At 32.5% G+C, this 16,371-nt stretch overlaps 1 protein-coding gene across 1 annotated transcript in view; it reads left to right on the top strand.

Moving 5' to 3' along the window:
• The window catches only part of LOC106457579 (iroquois-class homeodomain protein IRX-6-like), a 53,553-nt gene extending 41,809 nt beyond the window's left edge, over positions 1 to 11,744 (top strand). Inside the window, exons 4-6 of the mRNA XM_022383580.1 lie at positions 4,281 to 4,756; positions 8,387 to 9,205; positions 10,660 to 11,744. Of these exons, the coding sequence (XP_022239288.1) occupies positions 4,281 to 4,756; positions 8,387 to 9,205; positions 10,660 to 10,751 (1,387 nt within the window). The 3' untranslated portion in view covers positions 10,752 to 11,744. The remainder of the gene's footprint in view (positions 1 to 4,280; positions 4,757 to 8,386; positions 9,206 to 10,659) is intronic.
• The last annotated feature ends 4,627 nt before the right edge of the window (positions 11,745 to 16,371 follow it).

The following is a 16,371-nucleotide window of genomic DNA, read 5'->3' as shown; positions in this document are numbered from 1 at the left end:
CCGTGGTGGGCAGAGCACAGATAGCCCTTGTGTAGCTTTGTGCATAATTAAAAACAAACAAACAAACTTATACACATAATAGTTCTTAAGTATTTAACTTCTTGTAATATTTATAAGTTTCAAGATAAGTCATTTGATGCATATGTTGGTGTGTAAGTAATATATACACACACAACAAATATATACACATTTACAAACAAAACAGGGTAACAGGATACAGTAGCTGATACACTAGATTCTGATCATTTTTTCGACTAAAAGTACAGGGTATACTAAAACATACATGCAGTTTGCCAACTTTTACATATTTCTTGAGTGTTTAAGAGAATGTGTCATTCTACAAACATCGGAGTATTTATTTTACTTGAGATTTAGTAACAGACTAAAACCAGAACAAATGTAAGTTATTGCTTTAGCAGGAAGTCTTATGCTTCATGACCAACTGATGAAGAAATGTTCGTTTTGTGGACAATCAATATGTTGGCCTTACCCAGCCGTTTCGGTATTTGTATGTGTTTAAAAACTGGTTATATTGAAAACAAAATCATGTATTTTTGTCGTGGAGCCATTTGTTTGATTAAATATATTGCGAAGGTTCCGAGAATACAGAAGAAAATGCCGTGGCTATGCAACTACTTGGTTTCTGTATCTGGTCAATGTATTCAAGATAAGAATCTGCAGTATTTGCATATATTTACATTTGCAGAATGGTCTACTAATATTGCATATATGTATACCAGGACTTAATGCTAATATTAATCTTTTTCTGTTTTTCATAGATGAAACATGTTATTAGTGCTATATCTCTCTCCAAACCTGTATATAAATTTGGTATCGACATATTTGAGATAATCATTTCTAATTTAACCTGTAACAACAACAAGACAGTTTTGTGAGAGGATGTCACCTAGTAGTTCAATAGTAACCACAATAATGAACCTACATTCAACAAGATTCACCACAGTGAACGACTGCTTTTGAGTAATGTTAGTTAAAATAACAAATTATTGAATAATGTTTGGATATTCTACGTTTCTGTCTTCTCAGTATCTGAACGGTTTGTGTGTTTTCGAACTTCGCGCAGAGCTACTTGAGAGATATCTATGCTAGCAGTTCCTAATTTAGCAGTGATAGACTAAATGGAAGGTAAGTTAGTCAACATCACGCACCACCAACTCTTGGGCTATTCTTTTACCAACGAATAGAGCGAGTCGAGTGCCCTAACTACCAGACCATGCCAGATATGGACTTGCGCAGCTATTTTGCTGTGACTTTATGTCTGTGTAGTGTAATATATAATGATCATGTTTACAATATAATAAACCATAAATGGGAAGCAGATTAATCAGAAGTATATTTAGTTTCGCCATATAGACGTGCTTCGTTGTTACGTTAGTTTCCGAATTCACGTAACAAAATATTTCGTATACGAAGTCTTTTCGGGTATTTAACGCATGCCATTACTTTACTCCCATTAAGAGGAATTTATTTGGTTACATTTAATTACATTAAGTATTTGAAGAACAACCTATATGAAATACCGACAAGCCATGTTCGTCGATAACTTGGGATAGCATGTCGCATGACAATGTTGCTCCATAATTTAGAATGTCGTTAAAAGTATGGAATATTGTTACACAGAGAGTAGAAACTTAATGTTTGCTTTAATGTTGAAACGCAACATACAATTACACTCTTACATTTCTATACGTCAATAAATATAGATTTCTTCTTTTCTCAGATTGTTACTTATAAATTAATTTATGTATAATTGTGTTTATTTGGTGTGCTATTTAGTGTGCTATTTGGCTATCGCTAATGAGATTTCTTCTTGATCTTGTGACATAACAAACAGCATGTGCAGCGTATATATAGTGTATTGAAATATAACTACACAGGGAGTTTTAACGCTAATATTCTGGTTAAGATTCCCGTGTCGGACAGATCGAAGGTAGCTCATTGTTCAGCCTTTTCACCAAACCAAAGACTAAATATACAGGTATAATCATCATTAAATACATGATATAATAATATCACAGCATAGCCTAGAAAAACATTATTATATAAAAAACAAATGAATAATTATAGTTTCTCATTAAGGGTTTCTATAGACAGAATTTTATGTGTTAAATCCATTTGATTTTTGTAAAGAATACTGTCCGTTATTTTTTGGTACACGTAGAAAATATAGCAATATACCTAAACGCTTTGTTTAACTTTATATTCGTTATCAAACGTAATCTTCTGATATACTAAGGTTTAAGATTTTCGGGTAATTACGGGTACCAGATTTAAAATTCGTGAGGAAAACAAAACAAGTGTAAGTTCCTTGTAATATATATAACTTTACCAGAGTCAATAATCTTTTAATAACCTTTCACTGCCGAAAATGAATTCAGTTTTAAAACTTTATCTTGCATTATTTAAATATTATATATGATGTACGTCATGTCAGTAATTAAGCTTAGGATCTTCCGATTTCGAGATACAATGATAGACATTCAAAGATCATCACGAAAACTCTTTTCTTGTTTTTCATAGGATTCCTAAACCTGTATTTGCTGAAATCTTATAATACTTGTTCCACAAGGTATTTTAGTGTCAGAGTTTGATTTCTCTTCTGCTTTTAAAGCATGTTCAGTGGATTTTATCTTACAATTACGGTAGTATTTCTGGATGAAAGTGCTCTTCGATATTACGAAATAAAATCATTGGCACGTACAGTTAAGCCTAACCGGGAGAGTCAACATCAATTTTTAAATGTTATGAGATAGTAGTTTCATTATCATTGTAAGTTTAATGTTGTTAGGCATCATTCTAACAAAAAAGACATGAATTTCCTGACAATTTTTGTATACAATGTGCACTCAAATTCTATCATTACTGTGACCGTGTTGTCCTTTCACAAGGTATGAGTTTTATTTATTTGTTTGTTTCGGATATTCACGCAACGTTAAGGAAGAGCTATCTGCACTATCCGCCGTTTCTAATTTTGAGCTGATATAAGAGATGAAATACAGCTACTCGACAGCAGTCACTGTTAATCTTGTGTCACTCTAATCGAATAGTGGAATTTCACTGTCACTCATATAACATACCCCAAGGTGCGAAGCACAATTTTGTGGCAACAGGGACCCTCAGTTTCATTGTCCGGAGGATTAATATCAGAAAGAAGTCACATAAGAAAGTAAAAAATCTGAGTTTTATCTCAAATAGTTTCAAAAACTTTCCATTTTAGTTTCATGTTTTTATAGTTCCATATACCATACCATGTAAGGCCAGTTGAAAGAACTGTGATATTTATCATAGGGATTACATAACTCTCAGAGAAAGTCACCTTTCTTGTTTTTTGTTGTTGTTTTATTTTCGGGCCTATTAGATGCGTAATAAAAGCTATTACATGAGAAAAAAAAATAATGAGGCAAAAATGAGAGAACAAGAAAGTCTTTAACAACGTCAATGCGACTTAACAAAGAGAGTTCCGTCGTTGCTCCCCGTGCCAATACCCCATTATACGTATTTTCTCAGTCAGTAGTATGAAACATCAAGTAATTAGCGCCACCAGCTAGGTAACTATGTTATATTATAAAAGTTACAAAAAGACGGGTTTTATGATTTTGAATATTCCGACGCAACGGTGCAATTAGCTTACAATTTCCCACTCAGAGGAATCTAATGGACTGAGTGAGATACCATGTTCGTTAGTAAATGAAATGTTTAAATTGTCTGATTGTCTAACATTACAAGGTAACAATCTGCCTTTATCGTGGAAGGTAATTACCTGCAGTTCAGGAGCTTGACGAGCCATAAATTCGTGCAATGTTTTATTTTATATTTCATAAGGGAGAAAAACTATGGAACTACCGTGTAGAATAAAACTGATTTCTTATGGATGTATTGATAAATTTACTTTTCATATTATGATTGTTTCTCGGCTATTATTCTCATCTTTACTTATTCTTGTGTCCTGTCAGATGATCAAAACATACAAGTTAACAACATTTCGTAGAAAAAGTAAAATATATCGTTAATTTAGTACAATGAAGTAAACCTCTTGTTAGTCTGTTAATTGCTACACGTGCCAAGTCAACTTTCTGTATTGCGACATTTTACCATGTACTGCAACTTTATTCTACTTTAGCGTCTCTAGTTTAAAATTCCACACATCATTCGTTGTTTATTTATGCACATTGGTTGACATCTAGACAATAGAAGGACAAGCTAGCTTGTACAACAGGAAGCGAGACCTCATTTTATTTTATCTTATTTTTATTTTTTAGGTATGGAGGATTAGAACTGAACGTGGCACGCAGGAAGAACGTGACTCGCGACTCGACGAGCACTCTCAAAGCCTGGTTGAACGAGCATCGTAAAAATCCCTACCCAACTAAGGGGGAAAAAATAATGCTGGCGATCATTACTAAGATGACATTGACCCAAGTGTCCACGTGGTTTGCAAATGCTAGAAGACGCTTAAAAAGAGACAACAAAATGACTTGGGAACCAAGAAACAAAACTGAAACTGATCCTGATGACAATTCGGACGTTAAAAAGAACAATGATGCAGAGGAACCGGAAATCCAAGATCAAGTAGATAAAGGTGATGACAGCTGTGAAGACAGTAATGCCGGAAAAGGTGACGTCAGCATACGGAGCAACGGCCCTACTAATGAGGAAGGTTTTATGTTAACAGTTGATTGTAGTGAGCCTAGCAGAACAGATCAAGAATACCAAATAAAAACTGCCTCAATACCAGGTATGTTTACAAGCTAAAACTTCGTCAGTACCTATAAAACTGCCTCAATACCAGGTAAGTTTGTAGGCTAAAACTTCGTCAGTACCTATAAAACTGCCTCAATACCAGGTAAGTTTGTAGGCTAAAACTTTGTCAGTACCTATAAAACTGCCTCAATACCAGGTAAGTTTGTAGGCTAAAACTTCGTCAGTACCTATAAAACTGCCTCAATACCAGGTAAGTTTGTAGGCTAAAACTTCGTCAGTACCTATAAAACTGCCTCAATACCAGGTATGTTTACAGGCTAAAACTTCGTCAGTACCTAAAGAAAAAAGTATTATTCCAGAATGTTAATCTATACATTCATCAAAAATAAGTTATTGGCCTCAACAGCAAATAATATATTAAATTAAAGTTTCATAATAAAATAGATTATGTTATTAGTATTCTGGAAGTAAGCTCTTCCGGATCACGAATGATGAAATCTGTATAATTCCAAAACGTTCGTTGAATATGGTTTGTTCTGTTGCCGATTTGTTATATAACTATTATTTCATATTAATTTTATATCAGTGCTTAAAAGATCTGAAGGTATTTAACTATATTAAATCTAAAATATGTTATATGCATTATGTCGTCACTCTTTTGAACTCTTTAAGTCAAAACAGAACAAAAGGGAATAACGGGTTGTCGCTAAAGGATATATTTTATATTCTCCAGATACTATTATTTACTATTAGCTAAAATACATTTAAAGTATTAATGCCACCCATATTTCGCTAAATATAATCCTATATATGATTTTTATGATGATTAATTTTAGGATAGAAAATTCCATTGAAGGTCTTCTTTTTTTTTCATTAAGGTTAAAGCTTACGTTTCTACAATACAATTTCAGCAAACTATGAACACTTCAAATTGTATAAGTAGCTCTTAGCCTATATGAAAAAGTAAACAGACTTACCAGTCACTAACTTACCTATAAACGTTTGGAAATTTAGAAACTTTGTGATATTTCATTTTGTTTTTTTAAGGATATCTAAATATCTACTGTTACACTCGTAGAACTGACTTTCTTCATTCACTTAATGTAAAAGATGAGAAATCTTATTAAGGTCAGGTAGTTAAGTCACTTTAACAGAAATATTATCGCACAAGTTGAATGAAGCTCAACTGTGATGTTGGGTAAGAAATTAAATGAGGTAGAAATACTGTGTAAAGTTTTTCTGAAAAATATGTTCAATTACAATGAAAAATGAGCTTTACTGGAACACAAATTACACTTAAGTATTATAGTCTATTTTACAAAAAGCTTGGATAATATTGGCATAGATTTAATATTAAAAAACACATACTGTCATAACTTGTAGTCGGTCAGCTATATAATCTGTAAATGGATTAAATAAAATTGATAATAATCACACTTCGCTTACTTAATCTAGTTCACACCATTACAGTAGTTGTCCATGCAGTTGATGATATAAATAGTGCCTAGACTACTACTATGTCTATTGGCACTTGGCCCATTAGAACGATGACCTCTCATCGAACTTCTAATCTTTAACCTCGAGCAGGGTGAAGGAGGATTACTAATCTTCGAACACCCTTGGTGATTAATAGTTTTTCTCTAAACTATTAACTTTACACCAAAATAACTACCATAGACTAGGTCTATTGTATCTCGGCCCGGCATGGCCAGGTGGTTAGGGCGCTTGACTCGCAATATGAGGGTCACGGGTTCCAATCACTGTCCCACCAAACGTGCTCACCTTTTCAGCCGTGGAGGCGTTATAATTTAACTGTCAATCCCAGTGTTCGTTGGTAGTAGAGTAGCTCAAAAGTTGGCGATGGGTGGTGATGACTAGCTGCCTTCCCTCTATCTTTTCCCTGCTAAATTAGGGACGGCTAGCGCAGATACCCCTCTTGTAGCTTTGCGCGAAATTCAAAACAAACCAAACTGTTGTATCTCAGCCGACTTGATGAACCCTGGTATTCAGCGAAAGGCCTTATCGGCACTAGATATAACAGATATAGGGTGGTTAACATATTATTACATATTCGTCTTTACTTTCAATCGTATAACTGCTTAAAATATTTATGTTTCGAAAAGTAAGCGGAATTAAAATCAAAATTTAGTCATAATAATAAAAAACTACCTATTCATAAGTAGTATCATATATGCTAAAAGTCAAGTAGAATATCAGATATAGAACTAATTTTCAAACATTATAACAACTTATTGTATAAACGAACTATAAGTTTTATCTTTATTCTTTGTCTAGTTTTTGTTGCATGTCTATGCAAATGAATTTATTGTGAAACACTGGCAAGTGTCTCTTTTTGTTCCTTTCCACTTTGTAATTCCTGCATACGCATATCGATTTATGTAAATCTTAAGTACCTAAAGATGTATTGTGAGCTTGAACACTAGCGCTATATCTATTATCTTGAGGAAAGTGGAACCATTGGTCACAGAATACCGGTTATAGTTACCGAACAACAACTAGAAACGTTTCAAACGCCATCGAAATATAATGCCTTCCTCATCAGGAAGATATGCCTGACTTTCATGATATATATGTTTTCTGAAGAACAAAAAAGGACATCAAGATTGATGTTATAACATATCGTCTTCATAGTTAAAGACGGAACCATAGCTGGGCAGCAAAAGTCAATTAAAATAGTTCTGGCTCAAGTGAAATGAAAGACTCAAATTATTTTGCTGAAAACTTCATTTAAAAATATGCTTTATAAAAACTTAAAATACCCCTAAAAATGTTGACTGTATTAAAGCCAAATTCATATTCAGTTTTAGTGGTTTCCATGCGTATTGCGTCACGATAGAAAATTCACTAATTTGTATTAAAAAGTACACTAATCGTGATTTTTAACAACATCACGGCTAAGAGAAATTTTTCGTAATGTGTCTAGTTTTTTACCTGATTGATGTGTAAGCATAACAGTAATTTTTTTTTTCAATCTTACGCTGATAAAGAAACGAACTTTAATTTCTATGTGTAGACATTTGTAATGGCTGTGCTTATTTTCCTTATTTCACACAAAACTCATGAAGCATGAACTCTAAAATCTCTAAAACTTGCGTTAATTAATGTATTTTACTAATTTAAGATTGGTTTGAAATAAATACTTACATCAATATGACTAATTGTGTTGTTAAATATAAAATATGTTTAAATAAAACATCAATAATCTATAAGTTGCATCACGAAAGTATGCTTAAAGTGGATTCCTTTACGTAGTAAGTTAGAAAAATATAACTTGCTTTATCCCTCTATTAACAATTATTATGTTGACATAATGTCATTTGAGAAAAATAATTTAAAAACAGGAGATGTGCTACCGCCAATGTGAAACGTTAGTTTGAAATTTGTTTAATTAAACACTAAAGTACTGTAAGTTATTTCTGTTTGATGCTCCTTTTTTGATTTAGTCATAATAGCATTTTTTTCAGAATCTAAATCTATATAATTATGTTGAATGTTTATAGGAGACAGATGAGTTATAATTTCTTTTAAGCAGATAAAAATTTTAGGATCTACGAGCAATTTATATCTGTACAATACAACAGGTCTCCGATCTTTATCAAACTGTCATTTTTATTCTTGTTAAACGTTATATTAATACTTTTAGGCAGAGACAACGATGTGTACCAATACAGCAGAACAAATGACGAGCAAAGCCTAACACATTTCAGAAGTACAATAAAATCTAAGAATACTTCGTTTTCTGGATCTTCGACATACGATATATCTAATGATTATCAGCAACCATCTGGTCTGTCCACAAACGTTGTTAGTTTCACTCCATCGGGTTCTTCAGCAAGTCCTTCCCCCGATCTTTCTGGAATTGGTTCTTTTATCAGCTCTCCCCGAGACTTGTCAACAGATTCCAAAGAAGATCCCGACACCAGCTGTGAAATTCCAGAAGAAAGTTCTTCTAAGCCAAAGATTTGGTCATTGGCTGACACCGCAACTAGTAAGAGTCCCCCACCACAGCAGGCTAATTTGCAAAACCCTTTTGTACCAGAAGCCCAGGACTGTTTAGTCAGAGGAACTGTTGGAGGAACTGGCACTTGGATAACTTCTGGTAATGGTTATCATAATGGTAGATCAGGAGCAGTCATTCTCAATTCCAGCGGGAAAACATCTGGTTTCTTTTCTAATACCACCTACTCTAGTTATAGTTCCTCCTCAAATTCCGTTTCTCAGCCGTCATCGGGGTCAGTAGTTTACAACGGGGGAGCTCCTACGTTTAGCCCTCTTCCACCTCATGCTGACACCCCACCCGAAACACCGCCAAATATGAAATTATCGTGCAATGCTCCACTGTATCTAGGGTCTTCATCTTCCAATAACTACCTGGCAGCTCAGCATTCTGCCCAACCGTATTTGGTACATGGAACATCATCATCAGGAAGCAGCACTGCATACAGTCTTTCGCACATGACAGGTAAATAGTTTTTATGTACTATCTATCAATGTATCATACCCTTTATATAGGATCTATAAAAATGCTAAGCAAAGACGATACTTTTATTTTTTTTTAAATCTATGTGAAAAACAACAACAATGAAGGGTATTGCAGTTTATGTCGATATGTTAATAGTATATATTAAACATTTATTGTGTGCAAATGTACAAACAGAAAGTTTAATACACCAGAATATCCGAACATTTTCTGCAGACGGTTATCTTAATTTTTTCTAAATGTGTTTTAAATCAGATAGATGCACAACACATAGAAAACCATCATCTTAATTCAACGTATAACGTATCTAGTGGATAACATTGTTAAATCTATCTCATAAGAATACATAGTTCAGTCTTATCGAATAACAAAATATTTCGAAAAACCCTACTTGTGCTATTTGTTATATGTCTCATACAAAACAGTTTGGCAAGAAAACAAATAACTTCATACATGTATTAAATGAAAACAGATTAGCATATTTGATTCAGTATTTATTTATCATATCTCTCTGTTAGAGATTCATTCCTTCACTGTCGATCTATACATTCTACTCTTCAAATATAGTTTAATTTTTATATATCAGAAACTGTACATTGGCCCAAGAATCTAGTTGTAACAGGTACCTAAACCTTGTTCTTCCAGTTATGCTTGTATTTGTTTACCCAGCGTTTTCGTTGCTATGCAACTATCAGTTGTTTGTAGTGATATATGTCTACGACGTGATCATAGCTGCAACACTCAACGCCATTTTCAGACAAAATTGAAACCTACTTTCCATTATAATGGAATCAATTAACTAAGCGCGTTTCCACAACCAAATGCTAGGTTAAAGTATTGATTTCCCTGAATACCATACCACTAACTTCTTACATTACAGTAACATTTTCTTTGAATATCCGTTTCACTTTCTATACATGTCAGTCGAATCATTATTAAGTATGACTATTGTATTTATATATTGAATATTAAAACAAGAAGTCTCAAAAACAGTTATGTTATTCCAAACGAAATAAACAAACTATAAGCTTAAAAAGCTCGAAATATATTTCATTCTATTACAAATTAAGTTTGTAACTTAATATATTTCGTAAAATAAAAAATATTTTTACAGTGAGGCAGTCAATAATTGCATGTATTTATATAATTATAAATAACTTACCCTGATGAAGGCGAATAATAATTTTTAAGTTTATAACTAATTATTTTGCTGAATATATGAGAGGATTAGTTTTGTGTAACTTTCGCATTTCAGGCTTATAGTGAACACAGTGTCAAAGAACGGAAACTTTCTAACATTATCTGGTATATGTATAAATCGTTTATCTAAGATCAGCACTATGTTAAAAATATTCCCCAGGATTAATTGCTTTATTCATTATATTTATTTCCAGCTGATCAGATCTCTCTACCTGTCTTTTTTTTCTGGTTTGCAGGTGATAAAGTCAGCAACGTATATTCAATGAACTATATAGGGTCGTCTTCCTATAGGCCAGACTGTGTGATAAACGACTACTACAATCAATGAAAATATTCCTATTATTTCATGATTGTAAGTGTTCGTCAAGTTAAGATTCCCGTGAAAAACCATTTTCATGTCATTTTAAAGAAGTGAAGAGAGCACGAAGGCTGCCTTCATTTTGTTGACAGCTGCTTTGGCTAAGCTCTTGGATAAACAAGCACTTGCCCCATTATCTGTTTTTAAAACTTATACACATGGGATTTGATAAGTTCATCACCATTTTTCAGTGCTGTCATATAGGATTTATGTATATATAATCTAGTTGATAAACATATAGATAAAATGTTACAGTTTTTCATCTTTTTCCGTATAAGATGTGTGTTTCAGTCACTGTCCCTTCAGTCTCTTCACCATTGATTTGTATTTACTTCTGTACGTTTAATCCTGAATGTATGAAATCATTGTTTATCAAAGGCTTTAGAACTTTTGATAATTTGTATGTTTAAGGATATTTATGATGATATTAAAAAATACATCATAAATGATTTCATGATTGAATTTACTGAGATATTCTTTCTTGTATTCGGAATGCATTATATGAGACTGTTTTTAAGTGAAAAGTGGGAATATATTCATTCTCTTGTATGAAAATAAAGTGAAAGGAAATTCTCATGTTCTTATTGAAAAAAAGAAGAAGAACTCTTGTGTTCGATGTGCGTTTTGTTAGCTGTTTTGATGAACATTCAAGGAAGAACTCTTGTGTTCGATGTGCGCTTTGTTAGTTGTTTTGATGAACATTCAAGTGCGTATGTAATAATGGAGACGAATGTAACAAATCAGATTGTTAGATGTGTTAGCTTGGAACTTCTTGCTTTACAAGATTTTGATCTACCCAAAAGCTTGCCTATGTATTGTTGTATTGATTATGTAGAAGTGTTTGCCGTATATCTGTATGACAGATGTTATTTTAGAATTGATTTTTATTTGCTGCACAGCCCAGTCACCTACATTAAAGACAGTTTTTAATATATCAGGAAAAAAGTAGAGACATATCAGAATTAACGGATAAAAAATAAGTTTCAACAACTGTGTATTTCCTTTTTTATATTTATAATGTGATCATAAAATATAAAAAAAACTGTCTTGTAAATTTGGCCCGCCATTAATTATTACTTTTGTTTTGTAATTGTCTTGTTTTAACATTTTTATGCCTCTCACCAGTGGTTCAGCGGTAAATCTGAGGTCCTATAGCGCTAAAAATTGGGTTTCGATACTCGCGGTGGTCAGAGCATTGTGTAGCTTCGCGCTTAACAAAAAAAAAAACAAACACCTATACGAGTTAGTTAGTTTGCTTTTAATCCTGTGTTAAACTTCCATTAACATTTTATCAACTAAACCTTTTTGAACTTTTGAATTTTGGCTCAGTGTAGACATATACCTTTTGACAATGAACAATGAATATGACATTATTCAACAGTTTCTAGGTATCTTCCAATTAAGACGACTCTTGGACAATTCCATTAATCTTTATTCTCTTCTAAATACTATTGCTCGTAAAGCTGAAAATAACAAATCTCAGCTGATACATCTAATCAACTTTAACTTTTATTAAAAATATCATTATTAACCCTATATGCATGGGTGTGGGTCGAACTGTACACGCCATGTCTTTTACGTAGTGCCATTCAACATGGTATTCTGTATTCATTATCAGAGTTATCAACTATTCATTTTACCTTGCTTATTTAACAGAACTTCATGTTAGAGGAAAGTAAGCACCAGATACATTATATAGAGATACAGAAAATAATTTATATACGCATTTTGGAGGTTCTAGGAGTTACGCAAGTACAATATGTAATTGTACAAGGACAAAAATTGTATTATTCACATGAATATCACCAACTTGTCAGCCCCCAGTGGCACAGCGGTATGTTTGCGGACTTACAACGCTAGAAACCGGGTTTCGATACCCGTGGTGGGCAGAGCACAGGTAGTCCTTTGTGTAGCTTTGTGCTTACCTTCAAACAAATAAACCGACTTGTCAAAGTCGGAGTCAGACTGATGTATTCGATTCACAGACATATCTTGAATATAAATAGTTTATAACACATTTAATTTTCTTTTTTTGTGAGTACAATAGATGTGTACAAATTACTAAAAATTTAACGCAATAATAATCAACATAATAATAGTCAGCATTCTTTCTTCAATACTGGGTCGCGCGCGACCCGTGCTCGTTCGGTTAATGTACTTCATGAATATACGTCAAAATAGAAGAACATTCACATTATAAAATTAATGATAATATAAAATTAAAAAAAACTTTATAGACGCTTTTATACTGAAAATATCATTAGATTTTCGAAAGAGTAAAAATGATCTAGAAAAGAAAAAAATATTTTTAATTCGAAATTTCACTGAACGACACCGTATTAAGTAAAGTCAGAAAAACTGACACTGTTTTTCCATACAGCGACGTTGTTGAATTAGAAGTTATTTATAGATCCGCATTTCTGAAACAATCAAATATCATTTTGTTATCAGATTTAACTTAATTATGTTTTATTCATAAACAATATTGTACTAAACAGAATGAAATATTAATCATTTCTAGTTTTGAAACAATTTCTATATACTGAAATGTGTTTACTTCTTTATTTATTTGTATATTATAATGAGAGGACATTTTACTCTAAAAATTAAGTAGATATATACATCAAAATTGCTCAGCGTACTTTAAATACTTAACTGCTTTTCTGAGATATTACTGATTGGATATTTGATAGTGCAAAAATGAAACTATCAGTGGTCACGATTTTATGATAATATGTTTAATTGCAAACTTAATATTTTTTGTTGTGTTCGGTACACATATTACGCGAAAATTAAATCTATATAAATTAATTAAAACCATGATGAAACAAAAAAGAAATACAGGTTTTATAAATACAAACACGTCAACAAAATTAAAGTACCTGAGTGTTTTTGTCACTGAAAATTTTCTTTAAATTACAGCCATGTATTTGCATCTTCATATGTTATACTTCTTAGGCTTTATATAAGTACTTGTCGTATAGTTTTCGAACAAAGAAAATATTGTCGTCATCAAAATAGTTTTAGGATATGTGATAAGAGTAAAGTATAAAGGATTTAAAAAATTAACATTTCAAAACTTTGTAAATCCTGATGTTTTATAAATGTGTACTTGGTTTGGATAGATACACTAATGGAAAGAATCAGATAAAGGACTTGATTATTTGATGAAGTTTGCAGCTATTGAAATTATACTATTTTGCAATTTCAAATTACACTTTCCAGAAGGCTTGAATTGTGGAAATTTACACACACTACTCTCAAAAATATTTAAAAAGTATGCCTGGTTAAAAGTACGTTTGCAACTAATGACAATGAAGTTTCAATCTCCACTTAACTATATAATAGTTGACTCATAATCTAAGGAAAAAATTATTCATGTTTCACAACTCAATTAAAAAGTATGTAATCAATGTATTGAGTTATTATTCGATTTTTCTGTAATATGGTATTTTATTGAATTACTACTACAACCACTCACATGTTCATGTTTTGTTTTATAAATCTGAAATAATTTCATGTAGTGTGTCACCATCTTTACGAAACTAATTTTACTTTCTGAAACCTACGTGTATGATGGTGTTTTTAATGTATGTTCGTTGTTGTGATTGTTTTTCGTAAAGTTATTATGAAAAAACAAACCAATGAAGTTACAAAATTTTCTATTATACTCCCTTGTAAAATTGTTTTCCTGTTATTGTTTTTGCAATTAGAATTCTATGATTTTTATATAATTTACAAAGCTTGAATATTTAAAAAGTATTATGATTATGATTTATTACATATTCATAACTAACGTAATGATTCAGTTTAATCTAGTACATTTTTATAGTACCAAAAAGCTTTGTGATGGATTTTAGATATAAAAGAATTAAAACCTCTTCTAAACATATTTGTTCGGAATCCCTTAACAGTCTGTGATAGCCCTCTTTAAAACACTTGAAGCATTGAATTGTTGAAACTTGATTTTTTGGGGCAGATTTTCTTGGATTGTATGTACATACTATATCAAAATATAGATATATATATATCATAGAATGTACTCTGATCATTTCTATTGTATATATTTCGTGGTATTTAAATAAACATTCATTTCCGTACTCGTATTTTCCTAAAGCTGTTATGCATCATTTTTATAAGTTTTCTATGGACTTCAAAACCAATTTAAGACTTGTACGACTTATGATATGGTGTTCTTATTTTATCACTCAAGACAGAAGAGGTTTCATAATATATATTTATCAAGTAACGTTTAGAGGCAATAATTCATACAAAGTGGCAACTCGCCATCATATCTATTAGATTTTATTTTCTAAGAAGCTGAAACTTCAGCGGTAGGAGAGCTGAACATACAACTCTGCGTTCTGAAAACTGAAAATTAGGACGTGATGAGAATTGAACATACAACTCTGCGTTATGAAAGCTGAAAACGAGGACGTGATAAGAGTTTAACAGGCAACTACGCCTATTGAAAACTGAAAATTAAGACGTAGCGATAATTGAAAAACAACTCTTACTACTTAACAGATGCTTTCAATCAACTACAGTAGCGCATTTCACTAAAGCATTCCTGCTAATCAGAAACACGGATTTGAATCTCTTCAAGTCTCAAATGTATTTTCCTAGAAAACAAATATCTACCTCCAGGTACCATTAACTATTTCTGTTGGTAAATAGCATAGAAATGTAATTTCTTTTAGGGCTGACACAGTTAATGGGCAATAGATACTTCTTTCATCATTAAACTACAAATCGAATTGGCATTTAAACTTGAGGAAAATTAATTATGTAAATGTGTCATAGTTCTTTTACGCACCCCTAATAGTGTAGGGATAGAGCTGATTTTATTTTCTCTTCAAAATACGGAGGATTTATTTTATAAGAACAATGTTCCGGGTCCTATATGACTTAAAACGACTTCTCCCATCGTCGATTGTGCTCAAGCCCGATGGTCATGATTATACTTGGCTGTCTGACACTTTCTATGGTAGTAAGCTTCTGTACATGACGGCAAGGTCAATCTTAGATCATACATCTTAACACACTCTTCCAAGACCTTCTGCTGGACGTATATGTCTGCTTCCAAAACACATTCTACTGGACGTGTATGTCTGCTTTCAAAACACATTCTGCTGGACGTGTATGTCTGCTTCCAAAACACCTTCTACTGGATGTATACGTCTGCGCTCAAAACACATTCTGCTGGACGTGTATGCCTGCTTCCAAAACACCTTCTACTGGATGTATACGTCTGCGCTCAAAACACATTCTGCTGGACGTGTATGCCTGCTTCCAAAACCATGTTCAAGCAAACCAAATTCTCCAAGTTCGTACAAACACTGCTTGAAGTTACCTTGGCTTCTTGGTGCTCTGGCCAAACAATGTTAGAGTTTTATCTTACACAATTGGTGTTAGTACTTTCTTTAGAGAGTATCTGGAATTCAACTTAGTTTCAATGCGTTATGAAATCTAAATTTCCCATTATGCGAGAAATCAGCTGCGTTCACGAAGCTAGTCGAAAATCGACATCCAGACCTTATCCAGTGTTGTACTGATCCTGAATCTTTCATGTATAAAGTATTTTTTGTAT

Source organism: Limulus polyphemus, unplaced genomic scaffold (genome assembly GCF_000517525.1).
Source record: "Limulus polyphemus unplaced genomic scaffold, Limulus_polyphemus-2.1.2 Scaffold348, whole genome shotgun sequence".
Taxonomy (NCBI): Eukaryota; Metazoa; Arthropoda; class Merostomata; order Xiphosura; family Limulidae; genus Limulus; species Limulus polyphemus.
This window is presented reverse-complemented; position numbering and strand designations above follow the sequence as displayed.